This window comes from Erinaceus europaeus, chromosome 20, assembly GCF_950295315.1.
Source record: "Erinaceus europaeus chromosome 20, mEriEur2.1, whole genome shotgun sequence".
In the NCBI taxonomy this organism is placed as follows: domain Eukaryota; kingdom Metazoa; phylum Chordata; class Mammalia; order Eulipotyphla; family Erinaceidae; genus Erinaceus; species Erinaceus europaeus.
Window position 1 is genome coordinate 53,075,141 of NC_080181.1, and position 16,090 is coordinate 53,091,230.

Below are 16,090 nucleotides of genomic sequence, written 5' to 3' on the forward strand. Positions count from 1 at the left end.
ATTCCTGAAAGAAGTCTGATTTTATTCTCACAAAGTATATATTCCTTTTTTTTTTTTTTTTCCTCCAGGGTTATTGCTGGGCTCGGTGCCTGCACCACGAATCCACTACCGGTCCTGGAGGCCATTTTTCCTCCTTTTTGTTGCCCTTGTTGTGGTAGCCTCGTTGTGGTTATTATTATTGCTGTTGTTGATGTTGTTTGTTGTTGGATAGGACAGAGAGAAATGGAGAGAGGCGGGGAAGACAGAGAGGGGGAGAGAAAGATAGACACCTGCAGACCTGCGTCACCACCTGTGAAGCGACTCCCCTGCAGGTAGGGAGCCGGGGGCTCGAACCGGGATCCATACGCCGGTCCCTGTGCTTTGCCCCACATGTGCTTAACCCACTGCGCCACCGCTCGACCCCCTGAAATATATATTCTTTTTATTAGGGACAGCACAGGGACAGGAGACCACTGGGGACACTTTGTTCTGTATTATCACATGTTTCCATATATAAGTGGGGAAAAACTTAAAGGTAGCACCAGGGAAGTTAGAAGAACAACCGGAAGTTAAAGAGGTTTGAGTGTTGCTTAGAAAGGAAATGAAGGAGGGGCCTTAGAAGTGTATGAGCAAGTTGCCATTGTGCACAGGCTGTTAGCCTGTGCTTTGACATGAAATTGCCCCTTCTCTCTCTCTCTCTCTCTCTCTCTCTCTCTCTCATTTCTTTATTGGGGAATTAATGTTTTACATTCAACAGTAAATACAATAGTTTGTACATGCATAACATTTCCCAGTTTTCCATATAACAATACAACCCCCACTAGGTCCTCTGTCATCCTTCTTGGACCTGTATTCACTTTGGTGCAATACGCCAATTCCAGTTCAGGTTCTACTTGTGTTTTCTCTTCTGATCTTGTTTTTCAACTTCTGCCTGAGAGTGAGATCATCCCATAGTCATCCTTCTGTTTCTGACTTATTTCACTTAATATGATTTTTTTCAAGGCCCATCCAAGATAGGCTGAAAACAGTAAAGTCACCATTTTTTACAGCTGAGTAGTATTCCATTGTGTATCTATACCACAACTTGCTCAGCCACTCATCTGTTGTTGGACACCTGGGTTGCTTCCAGGTTTTGGCTACTGCAAATTGTGCTGCCAAGAATATATATGTACACAGATCTTTTTGGATGGGTGTGTTGGGTTCCTTAGGATATATCCCCAGGAGAGGAATTGCAGGATCATAGGGCAGGTCCATTTCTAGCCTTCTGAGAGTTCTCCAGACTGTTCTGCACAGAGGTTGGACCAATTTACATTCCCACCAGCAATGTAGGAGGGTTCCTTTGACCCCACATCCTCTCCAGCATTTGCTGCTGTTACCTTTTCTGATGTATGCCATTCTCACAGGAGTGAAGTGGTATCTCATTGTTGTCTTTATTTGCATTTCTCTGACAATCACAGACTTGCAGCATTTTTTCATGTGTTTGGATCTCTTCTGTGGTGAATATTCTGTCCATGTCCTCCCACCATTTTTGGATGGGGTTGTTTGTTGTCTTGTTGATATTTGCAAGTTCTTTATATACTCTGGTTATTAGCCTCTTGTCTGATGTATGGCATGTAAAGATCTTCTCCCATTCTGTGAGGGGTCTCTTGGTTTGGGTAGTGGTTTCTTTAGCTGTAAAGAAGCTTTTTAATTTGATGTAGTCCCGTAGGGTTACACTTGCCTTAGTCTTCTTTGTAATTGGATTTGTTTCATTGAAAATGTCTTTCAAATTTATGTGAAATAGAGTTCTGCCAATATTTTCCTCTCAGTATCTGATAGTTTGTGATGTAACATCCAAGTCCTTGATCCACTTGGAATTTACTTTTGTATTTGGTGAAAAATAGTGGTTCAGTTTCATTCTTCTGCATGTTTCAACCCATTCTTTCCAACACCATTTTCTGGAGACTCTGCTTTCCCCATTTAATGGTTTGGGCACCTTTGTCAAAGAATAGATGCCCATAGGTGTGGGTCTCTCTCTCTCTATCTTTTCCCCCACATGTCCGCAAGTAAATATCCTCTCGCTTTTCGTGAATAAAGCTCAAAAGTTCCTAAAAATCATGCTTCTCTCCCCAATTCTTTGTATTGTTTAAGTATAGTGGATCAACAACCATAGGGACAACCTTCTCGCCTCTCCTCCCTCTGCTTCACTCAAGTTGGAGTAGATAAAGTGGCCCGTACAAAGTAGTTCATACGGTTTCTCTCCCCAAATCTAACCCCTACCCAACAGATCCTAACCTGCCAGAGGTGGGGTGCTGTGCTCTAGAAAAGTCAAAATCCGATGGCAGTGCTTCAGAAGCATCAAAGTGCTGTGAATCTAGATATTCAGCGAGGTTCTTCAGTTTAAATTCTGGCCTTTAGTTTAAATTCAGTCCCAGCACTGCTTCTCTCCAAGGTCACTTTCTCAGTCTCTCAGAGGTGCCCCATTTGGTGTAGTCCCCTAGATTTCCCACCGGCCTCAACTCTCTGGCCCCACCCTCTCTCTTTGCCATTCTGCTCCCTTAGCCTCTGTGGCTCTCACCTCCCAAGGCCTTCTGCTTCTCCAACGGGGTGGCTGTCTGACTTCTCTCTGTTGTGTTGTGCATTGGAACATCCTTGAATGGGGAGACTGTGTCTCCATATGCAGTAGCTGTGACCTGGGCAGAAATGGGTCGCATTTCAGAGACAGGAGGAGAGGGGTCACTGGGTGTCCTGTCTCTGGCCCCACCCATCTCAGTCACAGTCACATAGTCTGGTCAGCAAGCACCTTGGCCACAGCACACGGGCTTGCCTCTTTCACCAACCAACCAAGTCCTCCAACCACTTCTGCTTTTAAATCTTGATACAGTGGCACAGAGAAGATATACAATGGCTTTTAATAAAAGAAGGAAAGAGGCAAATCTGAGAGTGTGTTTAATCTTCACACTGTCTTCCTTTCCTAGAAAGTAATAGGTTAAAACACCTTCTTCGTTTCAAAAGAAAGATGAGCTCACCTGAGAGTTCACATCACACCTACTAGGACAGCTGCTTGCAGCCATGAAGGAGAACCATGGCAGGTGCTGGCAAGCAGCGGAGGGATCAGAACCCTCAGACATGGTTGGTGGAAGGTCATGTGATGTGGCTTCTTGGGAAAACCTGGCAGATCCTCAGAACATTAGACATAAAGTTGTCAGGTTGCCCATCAGTTCCAACCCTGCTTCACAGAGAAATGAAAACACATGTCCACATATTAAGTTACATGTGAGTGTTTGCCGTAGCGATACTTAGAACAGTCAGAAAGCAAAGCAACCCAAACGTCCATCCAAAATAAATAAGGGAAATGTGGGTGTACAGTGGAATGTGATTTTGGCGTTAAATGAAGTGCTGATATATCACTTGGATGAGTTTTTAAAGTCTTTTGTCATGTGAAAAAAGCCAGCCACAAAAAGACATAATTATGCCTGGTTTGAAACCTGTAGAGATAGAAGGTACATCAGTGAGTGTTACTTAGTTTGAGGGGCAGGCTGGTAGGTGGGCGAGATGACAAGTGGAAACAGTGTTATCTTTGGCAAAGTGAAAAATCTAAAGTTGAAGAAGACATCCCGAAATCACTCCCATTCACTGTTGCAGCAAAATCAGTAAAATACCTAGGAATCAAGCTGACCAAAGAAGTGAAAGACTTGTATACTGAAATGGAAAGACATCCCGTGCTCATGGATTGGAAAAATAAATATCATCAAAATGAATATTCTCCCCAGAGCCATATACAAATTTAATGCGATACCCATCAAAGTTCCACCAACTACAATCATTTATCTGGAACGAGAAAACACCTAGAATTGCCAAAACCATCTTCATCTTGAGGAAAAGAAACAGAAATGGAGGCATCACACTCCCAGATCTCAAACTATATTATAAGGCCATCATCATCAAAACAGCCTGGTACTGGAACAAAAATAGGCACACAGACCAGTGGAACAGAATTGAAAGCCCAGAACTAAACCCCCACACCTATGGACATCTAATCTTTGATAAGGGGGCCCAAAGTATTAAGTGGAGGAAGGAGGCTCTCTTCATTAAATGGTGCTGGGAAAACTGGCTTGAAACATACAGAAGAATGAAACTGAACCACCTTATCTCACCAGAAACAAAAATAAACTCCATATGGATCAAGGACCTGGATGTTAGACCAGAAACTATCAAATACTTAGAGGAAAACATTGGTGGAACACTTTCCCACCTAAATCTCAAGGACATCTTTGATGAAACAAATCCAGTTGCAATGAAGACTAAAACAGAAACAAACCAATGGGACTTTATCAAATTGAAAGGCTTCTGCACAGCCAAAGAAACTATCACACAAACAAAGAGACCCCTCACAGAATGGGAGAAGATCTTCACGTGCCATACATCAGATGAGAGACTGATAACCAAAATATACAAAGAGCTCAGCAAACTTAGCAACAAAAAAGCAAATGACCCCATCCATAAATGGGCAGAGGATATGAAAAAAAACATTCACTTTAGAGGAGATCCAAAAGGCTAACAAACATTAAAAAAAAATTGCTCCAGGTCGCTGATTGTCAGAGAGATGCAAATAAAGACAACATTGAGATACCACCTCACCCCTGTGAGAATGGCATACATCAAAAAGGACAGCAGCAACAAATGCAGGAGAGGCTGTGGGGACAGAGAAACCCTTCTGCACTGCTGCTGGGAATATAAACTAGTCCAGCCTCTCTGGAGAGCAGTCTGGAGAACTCTCACAAGGGTAGGCATGGACCTTCCGTATGACCCAGTAATTCCTCTCCTGGGGACATACTCCAAGGATTCCATAATGCCCAACCAAAAAGATATGTGCACACCCATGTTCATAGCAGCACAATTCATAATAGCTAAAACCTGGAAGCAACCCAGGTGCCCAACAACAGATGAGTGGCTGAGAAAGCTATGGTGTATATACACAATGGAATACTATGCAGCTATTAAGAACAATGAACCCACCTTCTCTGACCCATCTTGGACAGAGCTAGAAGGAATTATGTTAAGTGAGCTAAGTCAGAAAGATAAAGATGAGTATGGAATGATCTCACTCATCAACAGAAGTTGAGAAAGAGGAGCAGAAAGGGAAACTAAAAGCAGGATTTGACTAAATCTAGAGTAGGACACCAAAGTAAAATCCCTGTGATGAGGGGGAGGGTGGACATTCAGCTTCCGGGGTGGGGGTCGCGGGGTGGGTGGGAAGGAACAGTCTTTTTTGGTGGGAATGGTGTTTATGTACACCTATTAAATTGTAGTCATATAAATCACTAATTAATATGAGGGGGAAAATTGCTTGTTTATCTTGAACTTTTTAAAGCACAGACTGAGTCTTTTTAATACATAGGCTGAGTCCTTGATATGTTGACTCTCAGAAGTCTAGACCAGGTAGAACAGAAGCAACTGGTGGCACAGCTATATATAAGATGTTGGGTATTATACAGCAAACCCTAACAAAGGGACTTTTCAAAGTTAACACAATTACCAAATAATGTGATGATAACAATAACTATCCATTGGCTTCTTGAACCCTAAGACAGCAGGAACCTCACATTTCCACTGTAGAGCCTATATTTCCCCCAGTCCTGGAACCTTAGAGTGGGGTGCACTTTCCTGCATGCTTCTCTCAATTCATATCAAATAATATTGCATCCGCCGATCACTACCTAATCAATGCAATGAGTAGCACCTCAGCATGCTTCACTTCAGACTGTGTCCAGAGACTTCAGGTGTGGAATGATAACCCTTCAGCTTCATTACTCAGCCACCAGGTTCCAGTTGCCAGCATGATGCCGACCAGACTTCCTTGGACAGACAACCCCACCAATGTGTCCTGGAGCTGTGCATCCTCAGAGACCCACCCTACTAGGGAAAGAGAGAGGCAGACTGGGAGTATGGATCGACCAGTCAATGCCCATGTTCAGTGGGGAAGCAATTACAGAAGCCAGACCTTCCACCTTCTGCAACCCACAATGACCTTGGGTCCATGCTCCCAGAGGGTGAAGAATGGGAAAGCTATCAGGGGAGGGGATGGAATATAGAGATCTGGTGGTGGGAATTGTGTGGAGTTGTACCCCTCCTATCCTACGGTTTTGTTTATGTCTCATTTTTCTAATTAATTAATTAATTAAAAATATAAAATTAATGACTATAAAACATCAATTCCCCCAATAAAAAATTTTTAAAAAGAAAAAAAAATCTCCTAAAGTTGAATAATACAGTGATAGTCATTTCATTTTTTTTTTTTTTTTTTTTGCATCCAGGGTTATTGCTGGGGCTCAGTGCCTGCACCATGAATCCACTGCTCCTGGAGGCCATTTTCCCCCTTTTTGTTGCCCTTGCTGTTGTAGCCTTGTTGTGGTTATTATTGTTATTGTTGATGTCGTTCGTTATTGGATAGGACAGAGAAATGGAGAGAGGAGGGGAAGACAGAGGGAGAGAGAAAGAGAGACAGCTGCAGACCTGCTTCACTACCTGTGAAGCGACTTCCCTATAGGTGGGGAGCCGGGGGTTCGAACCGGGATTGCTACACCGGTCCTTGTGCTTGGTGCCACGTGCACTTAACCCGCTGCACTACCACCCTAGTCATTTCATTTTACAGACACATTTTAAAGATAAAATGGCAAGGTTATGCATTTTGTGAATATGCACTGGACCAGCGCAGTGTGCTCTTGAGTGAGGGCAAGTTTTAGAGGCTCTAGAGGAATGCTCTCCATAGGAGAGCGTAGCATATATTTTGCACAGGTGAGTCACCAGGCTTGATCCCCAAAGGCTAGACACCACAGAAAAATAGACTAAAACCAATAGAACTTCATAGGTGGCAGAGCAGTGCTCTGGTCTCTCCCCTCTCTTCTCCCTCCCTCCGTCTCAGTTAAACATCCACTGCAAGGTGGTGTTCTGGGATGGACACCTGGAACAGAGAGAACATGATCTGAATGAAGTCTGGAGTTCATTTAGCCATCATGTACCAGTGTTGCTTTCTTATTATTCAGGGTAACTTACCTGTCAGAGATATTCTAAAACACAAAGCTTACCAGAATATAGTCATAAGAGCAAAAGCCAGACTATAAACATTGAAGGAAAGTTGGAAAGCTACGGGAAGTTTACAATGGACAATATTTGTTTCTTCATGATCGTTCAAGCACATCCAATCAAATAAAATTGAACCACTGCCATTTATATTATAAACCAGTCATACTTGAATACAACTCATAATTAAAACAAGGTGTTACCTGGATTGAGGTCAGGGAGATGCTCAGTGTTTGAGCCAGGAACTGCATGTCTTAAGGGCCCAGAGACCCCAGGTTCAGTCCCTGACAGCACCATATGCTAGAGCTGAGCAGTGTGCTAGTCCCTCTCACAAATAATAAATCTTTAAAGAATCCTGTTTTATAGGAAACTAAATTTGAGGATAATCCATAGTTTATTGAATTCTTACTAAAAAAAATATTATTTGGCAAATGCTTTCACTTAATTTTTCTATCTTTCCTTATGAATATTTTTTGAGGTAACATGGATTTCAAACATAATATGTTTAAAATGTACATTCTGTCATTCAATAGACACGACCACCTTACTTACTTTTTAACAATATAGTCAAAGCAGGGTCTCCTGTGAAGGAGTTTCCTGTGACTGGGAGATAATAAAAGTTATTTAAGGAAAAAGAAGTTATTTAAGATTATCATGACTCACCAGAAATATATAAATATTTTACGCCTATGTGCATTCATTGGTTATTGTCAGATTGTGAACTCCTGAAAAAAATTTGAGTAAACAAATAAATAAAGAAAAATTTTACAAACACACACAAAAGAAGCCTGTTTAAAAAAAAAAAAATTGAGTCATTTCAAGGCCCTTGACCATAGGAGGAGTTTGTGGTCATATCGAGACTTGGGACTGCTGCCGTGCTTAAACGATTTGACTGTATTTATCACAAGCTGATTGCCAGACCTGGTGGAGTTGAGCTGTTACCCACCTTACAGTGGGCCGGGTGATCCCGCCAGTTACATGGATGCTGGCTGAAGTCACAGAACCCCTGGACCAGAGACAGATGAACTGATGGCTCATTAGTACAGAAAAGCACCATGGGCATCAGCATCTGCTTGGTTCTCTTTGCTTCCCAAGTCCCATCAGGGTAACTAACACAAAGGGATCTAGAGGGGTGCTGGGGAGTCTCAACCTTAGGCAACCCCAAGTGTCTCACTGGGCAGTCAACCTTGCTGACCTTTGCCCTTGTCTCACACCTTATCATGCTAGACAATAAACAAGCTGTCCCAAGCTTCTGAAGGAAACAGTATCTCTCTCTGCCAAGGCTGCTTGATATGCCAGCGTTCTTGGAAGGATAGTCGAGAACAAAAGGACAGTTAATGTCTGCACACAAAACCTGCAGAAAGAGGAGAGGCTGGGGAATTGTCTCCCAACTGTTACTAAAAAAAAAAAAAAAAAAAGTGCATTTAGTTGATTTAACCTTAATGTTAGTATTTACTAAATACTAGTCTGAATAAATATTTTCATCAAGTGGTCCTTACTTAACTTTTATCAAGACGGTACTTTTTTTTTTTTAAGGTCAAGATAGAGAGGCAGACAGGCAGGAGGAGAGAGTGAAAGAAACCATAGCACTGAAGCTTCCTTCAGTGCAGTGGGGGCCAGGCTCAAACCTGGGTCATGCCCATGGCAAAGTAGTACACTGTCCAAGTGGACTGTTTCACCAGCCCTAGTACTTTAAATAGTAAGATATCAGCATATTGCACATTATTTTGCAAAAAAAAAAAAAAAAAAAAAAAAAAAAGCTCACTTCTTTGCAACATGAAAATGACTAAACACAAGAAAACGAGTTTTGTCTTTTACGTGTTAATGGCCGAGCATGTCCAGCTTACTCACTGTGCAGTTACACGTGTAGTGTTGGAAGGGTGATGGCAGACAGTCCAAGATACCAGAATTGAGCAAACTTGCCTGAAGTGGGCAGGCAAGCTGTTGAAGGTCACTCAGAAGAGAGCGATGCCACATCACTCTCTTCACGAAGAGACTCAGCAGTCTTCACTGTTCACTTGGGGCTCTTCTCCATGTGTGTATGTGATAGCTGTTTCCACATGTTTCTGTATTCCTGTTCTTCTTCCTTACGGAGGGTAAAAGGAAGAAGAATGTTCTCTGCTGACTTCAAAGTGTAGGTTTCTTTCTTTCTTTCTTTCTTTCTTTTTTGGTGCATGAATATTTTATTTTATTTTTTAATTTTTATTTATAAAATGGAAATATTGACAAGACTATAGGATAAGAGGGGTACATTTCCACACAATGCCCACCCCCGGAACTCCATATCCCATCGCCTCCCCTGATAGCTTTCCTATTCTTTATCTCTCTGGGAGTACGGACCCAGGATCTTTATGGGGTGCAGAAGGTGGAAGGTCTGGCTTCTGTAACTGTTTCTCCGCTGAACATACTCCCAGCCTGTCTCTCTTTCCCTAGTGGGGCAGGGATCTGGGGAGGCGGGGCTCCAAGACGCATGGTGGGATCATCTGGAACCTGGTAGCCCAAAAAGAGTTAAGATAGAAAGCAGAACAAATTGTTGACTAATCATGAACCTAAAGGCAAGAACATTGCAGATGAAGATTTGGGGTCACCATTTTGGAAAACACGAGTAGGTCTATTTGAGGTATATTCCCAAAGTGTAGTTTTCTGTTGAGGAACTAGTTCCAGGCTTTTTCTTATACTGCTCACAAAGAACTTCAATTGAAGTTTTTATAACTTTAGTTTTCACAAAAGTTTAAACTATTTAATCACGTTTAGTAGAATGTGTCATAATATTTTGACTATTTTTTTATTTTTGTATCAGTTTAGTCTCTGTGCTTTCTGTGCTTTGTGTCACCTCTAGAAGGCATTTGTCACTGTAATAGTTCCACGAGTTCTGACCGCATTGATCGTAACTCTACTTGGTAGTTTGACTATAGCATCTAAATAGCTCAGAGGGCCAAGAAGTTAGAGCAGACATCTTTTTTGTTGAAATAGATACTCAAGAAAAGCACCATCTTCCTCTCTGCCCACATGTGTGTGTCCTGACTACAGCTTTGTAGCAGGAGAGGCTGAGTGCCTCTCCTGTGAATCACTAGTGAGCTTTATATAAACTGTCTTATAAATGGAACCATTCCATAGTCTGTAATGCTTGGCTTTTTTACTAAGATATAATGTGGTCTGCATGTAGGCCTCACCGTGAGTTCATCCCTTCTCCCTGAGAGTCTCTTGCACTGCTGGCTGTGCAAGAGACTCTCACTGATGGCGGATTCCAGTTTGGGGGCTGACATGAATTAAACTGCTATGAAAATTCCAGGAAAAGTCTTTCTGTGAAGATGAGCTATTATTTTTCTTGAGTAAAGACCCATCAGTGGGATTGCTACATTCCGTGAAAGCATATGTTTGACAGTACAAGAGGCGCATCAACTGTCTGTCCAAAGAGGCTACACTGTTTGCTTTCTCCCTGAGCAATGCGCCAGCTTCCGGTTGGGCTGCATCTCTGACAACACTTGGTAGCCTCAGTCTTTGATTTTTTTAACATTCTTATGGTTGTGTCCTGTTACTTCTTGTAGCAACTTCTGTTACTTTTTGTTTTAATTTGTTTTTTCATCGTGACTTGTGATAATATCGGGCATCTTTCCCTCTACTTACTTGCCATCATCCATTCCTTTTGTTGAAATGTCTGTTCAAGTCTTTCAGCCATTGGAAAAAAGAGTATGTGATGAGCTGGCAAGAGAGCTCACCTGCAGTGCCTGCCATTTGAATGAACCAGGTTTGGACCCAACCCATCCCTCGTGGGGGAAGAAGCTTCAGTGCTACGGTGTTTTTCCTTCTCCTTCTGTCTGTCTTTACATCTGAAAAAGTCAGTCAGGTGGTGAAATCCTGACAATGGTAACAACAAAGAAAATGGACACTGTTTATCTTGTTCTATTAGAGGATTTGTTGTGGTTCATTTATTATAGTATTTTGATGATATTTATACAGTGTTCCGGTATGAGTTCCATACAGATAGATGTTCTGGAAGTATTTTCTTCTATGTGTGGTTTTGCCTTTTTTTTTTTTTTTAACCAATAATATCGTTTGAAGAGTAAAAGCTTTTCTTCCTTCTAGTTTAATGGAGTCAAAATTGCTAGTGTTGGGAGTCGGGTTGTAGCGCAGCGGGTTAAGTGCAGGTGGTGCAAAGCACAAGGACCGGCATAAGGATCCCGGTTCGAACCCCGGCTCCCCACCTGCAGGGGAGTCGCTTCACAGGCGGTGAAGCAGGTCTGCAGGTGTCTATCTTTCTCTCCTCCTCTCTGTCTTCCCCTCCTCTCTCCATTTCTCTCTGTCCTATCCAACAACAACAACAACAATAATAACTACAATAATAAAACAAGGGCAACAAAAGGGAATAAATAAATAAAATGAATATTTAAAAAAATATATTAGTGTTTTGTGCTTTGTTTTTTAATATGAAGTGAGAAAAATTATTTCCTAACCCCAGGTCACCAAAAAATGGTTCCTTGTGTTCTTTTCTAGAAGTTTTGTCGTTTTAGCTTTAACATCAAGGAACGTTTTGCTTCACTTTGATGTGTAAGGCCTCATCAGTCATTGTGTGAACACTCATCAGTCATTGTGTGAAGTGCTCTGTATGTGTTGATTATACTTAAATTCATGCTGTCCTCACTTGCTTTATCAGTTACTGGAAAAGGACTATTAAAATATTTCACGGTAATCTCAAAAGTTGCATTTTACATTTGAGGAAAGTAGGGGGTTACAGTATCAAATAGTTGGGAATTATGAAAACTAAATTTGAAATAATCTGGTGGTGTACATCTGCTGCTTTTTTTTTCTTTTTTCCCTTTTAAGATTTATTTATTAGAAGAGAATGGGAGAGAGGAAGGAGATCATCATTCTGACTATGTGATGCTGGGAATTGCTTCAGGAACGCATACATGAGAGTCTGTGATCACTAGCAATGGAAATTTTACCATAAGTTTCTAATTTATTCGGCACACAGATGTGACTTCTTAGTTTTTTCATAAATTTTTGACATGCATATATGTAATTTGTAATATTCTTTTTTTTTTACAATAAGATTTGGGGGGGGTTCTTTAAATTTCTCTTTTTTTAAATTTATGTACTTATAAAATGGAAACACTGACAAGACCATAGGATAAGAGGGGTACAATTCCTACCACCAGAGCTCCATATTCCACCCACTCCTGATAGCTTTCCTATTCTTTATCCCTCTGGGAGTATGGACCCAGGGTCATTAAGGGTTGCAGAAGGTGGAAGGTCTGGCTTCTGTAATTGCTTCCCCGCTGAGCATGAGCATTGACAGGTCAATCCATACTCCCAACCTGTCTCTCTCTTTCTCTAGTGGGTTGGGGCTCTGAAGATACACAGCTCCAAGACACATTGATGGGGTTTTCTGTCCAGGGAAGTCTGGTTGGCATCATGGTAGCATCTGGAACATGGTGGCTGAAAAAGAGTTAACATATAAAGCCATACAAATTGTTGACTAATCATGAACTTAAAGGCTGGAGTATAGCATGAAGGTTTGGGGTCTCCGTTTTGGCAATAGCTAGTAGGTCTATTTCAGGTATATTCCAAAGGACCCATGGCTTTATTAGTTTTTGCCTGAGCCTGACATCTAATATGCAGGTGGACCCAGGTTATTGTCTAGGGAGATGATGTCATGGCTGGAAAAAGGCAGTCAACAATATTTATACACTTTTCTCATATTTGGGAGCTACTCTCTCCCCTGACCCAGCTTTCTGGCCCTTGTTTACATCTGCTTCTTAATATGTTGGTGTCATAGACTTGTATTTCATCATCAGTCATTAACTTAGTGTGCACCTTCTGGACCTTGTGCTTCTTTGCATTCATAATAGTAATAATACAAATTTACAACTGTGAGGGTTAAATGAAATAATTCACTTAAGATTCTTAGCCTGGTACTCAACATGAATTAACTTTTGAATATCTCTCTCTTTCTCTCTCACTCCCTCTCTCTCTCTCTCCCTTCCTCCCTCTTTCCTTCTGGGTGTGTGTGTGTGTGTGTGTGTGTGTGTGTGTGTGTGTGTGTGTGTTTGATGACTTTACAAACCACAGAAAGTATATTTTGCTCTCTAGTCATTTTTATCTGTTAACTCTTCTTTATTTCACCCTTGTCCTGCACTACCATTCATTTGATATGCCTAACTTTTATTGGCAGTCTTTCTACAGCCTAAGCTGAGCTATGTATTGCTTTGATTGTATTGTGAGAAAGCATTTTTCTGGGCATAAATGTATCCACTTTGCAATGAAGCACAAGTCATAGGAGAGATGGTACAGGAGATGGACTTGGAGTAACTGCTGCCTCACCATCTGAACACAACCTTTCTCCTCTTCCCATAGATGAACCGAGAGAGCTGGTGTACTGTTGAGCCGTGCCCTGATGCAGCTTCTCTTTTGACTTCCACCAAAAGTCCAGGTAAGATGGGGGTTTCCAACCAACAATTTACTGAAGTAACTACTTGCAGAATGCGTGCACTCTAGAGCCCCCGTACACCTGGCCTTCCTTGATGTGTCTGTTACACAGTTAAATCAGAGGAAGTGGGTGGATGTGATCTGGACTTGTAGATATTTTGGCTCATGGTTGAAAATAGCAGGTAGAGGAGCCTGGTGGTGATACACTTGGTTGATTACACATGTTACCATGCGCAGGGACCTGGGTTCAAGCCCCCAACCCCCATCTGGGGAGAGGAAGCTTTACAAACAATGAAGTGGTTTTGTGAGTTTCTCTCCTCCCCCACTCTCTCTCACTCTCTCTCTCTCACTCTCTCTCACTCTCTCTCTCTCACTCTCTCTCACTCACTCTCTCTCGCTCTCTCACTCTCGCTCTCTCTCTAAAATATATAATAATTTAAGAAGAAAGACAGTACTCAGGGAGAGTTGAGAGGAGGTAGCTCACCTGAGAGAGCATGCATCTTACTATTGATGAAAGCCCAGGTTCCAGCCCTGCCCTCCCGTGGGGGCGCTGCAGTACCTACAGCAGCAGTGCAGGTAGTAGAGTGGTGCCGTGGTCCGTCTCTCTGTCTCTCTCTCTTTCTCTCTGTCTGAAATAGAAAAATGAAAAAGGAGGCCCAGGAGAGAGTGTTACTATTTTTAACATATCAGTTTATCTTTATGAGAAAGAGGCAGGCCAGGGAGCCACTCACCTCTGGCACACATGATGCCAGGCATCAAACCTGAAGCCTCAGGCATGCAAGCCCTGCACTCTGCCTGCTCGGCTACTTACCTGGCCCCTAACAAGTTTATATTATTAGGAATTAAACCCAGGGCTCTGGTAACTTTGCGTTCTGGGCTCTCAAGTCTGCTTTGTCCACAAAAACCTCTGTTCCCCACCCCGATTTCTGCTGACCTACTTTAAAATGGACTGAGTCCTCACCTACTGGTCTTTTTACAGTTGAGCTGTGAGTGTCCTATAGTTAATGTTATACTCAAAAGCAAATGGTTCAAATCTTTAGTCTCCAGGCAGATTTCATACAGACTATCAACCCTCTAACCTGATGCTAGTTGGATTTCTCTGTTTTATGTCTCTCATGAAAAAAGTAATGAGAGGGTATTCTTGTGCTTGTGTTGAATGTCTCTGCATCTTAGTATGAGGTCGACCCTTTGACAGGTTTATTGGACAACTTGCTCTGTCTAGCCTCCTAGAATCTTCCACTTAAAAGTACACTACTTACTGTGTTTTGGTTCCTTCAGCTGTTTGTGGCTTTTCCTAGAAGTTTTAATTACTCCCTGTCACCCAAGCAGTGAAATTGTCTGCCATGTATCTAAAGGACAAAAGAGGCTGTCTCACTTCAAGTACTTATGGAAAGTTTAGGGCTGGTCAGTGTTTGAACACTGTTACCATGTGCAGGGACACATGTCAGGCCCTCACAGGGATGGTTTGAGAGCAGTAAAGCAGGTCTGACGGTGTTTTATCTTTCTCTCTCCCTGTCAACCTCCCTTACCCCTCTCAATTTCTGTTTGTCTTCTCAAATATATAGAAAGGGGAAAATGGCCATGATGAATGGTGGATTCGGGAGACTGGGTTAAAACACACATAGTACAGAGTGCAAGGACCCACCCCAAACTCAAGCATTAAGCTATTTTATCTTTTTTTTTTTTCCTCCAAGATTATCACTGGGGCTTGGTGCCTGCATCATGAATCCACTGCACCTAGAGGCCTTTTTTTCCATTTGTTGCCCTTGTTGTTATTGTTATTGCTGCCATTGATGTTATTGCTGTTGGACAGGACAGAAAGAAATTGAGAAAGGAGGGGAGACAGAGAGGGGGAGATAAAGACAGATACCTGCAGACCTGCTTCACCACCTGCAGGTGGGGAGCTGGAGGCTCAAACCAGGATCCTTATGCTAGTCCTTGCGCTTCTCGCCATGGGCACTTAACCCACTGCACCACCACCTGAACCTCTGCTATTTTATCTTTCAACTTAAAAAAAGTGAGTGTGTGTGTGTGTGTGTGAGAGAGAGAGACAGAGGGAGAGGGAGAGGGAGAGGGAGAGGGAGAGGGAGAGGGGGAGAGAGAGAGAGAGAGAGAGAGAGATGATAAACGTAGCCTCACTCAGCTATGGTGTAAGACAGTGTCAAGAACTGAACCTGTGGCCTCTGGGCCCTGAGACATGCCTGTTGATGCTCTTAACAGTCTAACCCAACTTCCTGGCCCCTCTGATCTTTTTTAAAAATGATTCTCTGAGATCTCAGTTTAACGAAACTTATGATCTATATTATGCTTCTGAACCTGAGACTTGGATTTCAAGCATACTTTGGGGGGGGTGCCTTCTACATATTTTCAGCCTTGCCCTCCGTGTCTCCCTTCCTTCCTAAGCAGTTCAAGAGAGCAACAGCATTAAAACCAGGTTAAATAACCTTTTTTAGGAGCACTTTGTATGGCCTTCAGCTGCAGGTAGATAGAGGAAAACTTCATGCTTGGCTTGTTTGGACAAAGCCACTGAGGTACTGTTGGCGTGCTCCTGCCCTTCTCTCAGTATAATTTGAGTATGGGTGTGTAATTTTAAGCCTAGATGTCTAAGCAACATCTTTAA

General features: G+C 42.3%; 1 protein-coding gene across 14 annotated transcripts in view; it reads left to right on the plus strand.

Annotated features, from left to right (window-relative positions):
- AKAP13 (A-kinase anchoring protein 13) overlaps positions 1-16,090 on the plus strand; it is a 323,919-nt gene that overhangs the window by 214,343 nt on the left and 93,486 nt on the right. For all 14 annotated transcript variants that reach the window (XR_009546608.1, XM_060179361.1, XM_060179364.1 and 11 more), the window contains one exon: positions 13,399-13,474. Coding sequence is in view for 13 of the 14 variants with exons in the window: in XM_060179361.1 (XP_060035344.1) it covers positions 13,399-13,474 (76 nt within the window). In the remaining variant the exon portion in view is untranslated. The remainder of the gene's footprint in view (positions 1-13,398; positions 13,475-16,090) is intronic.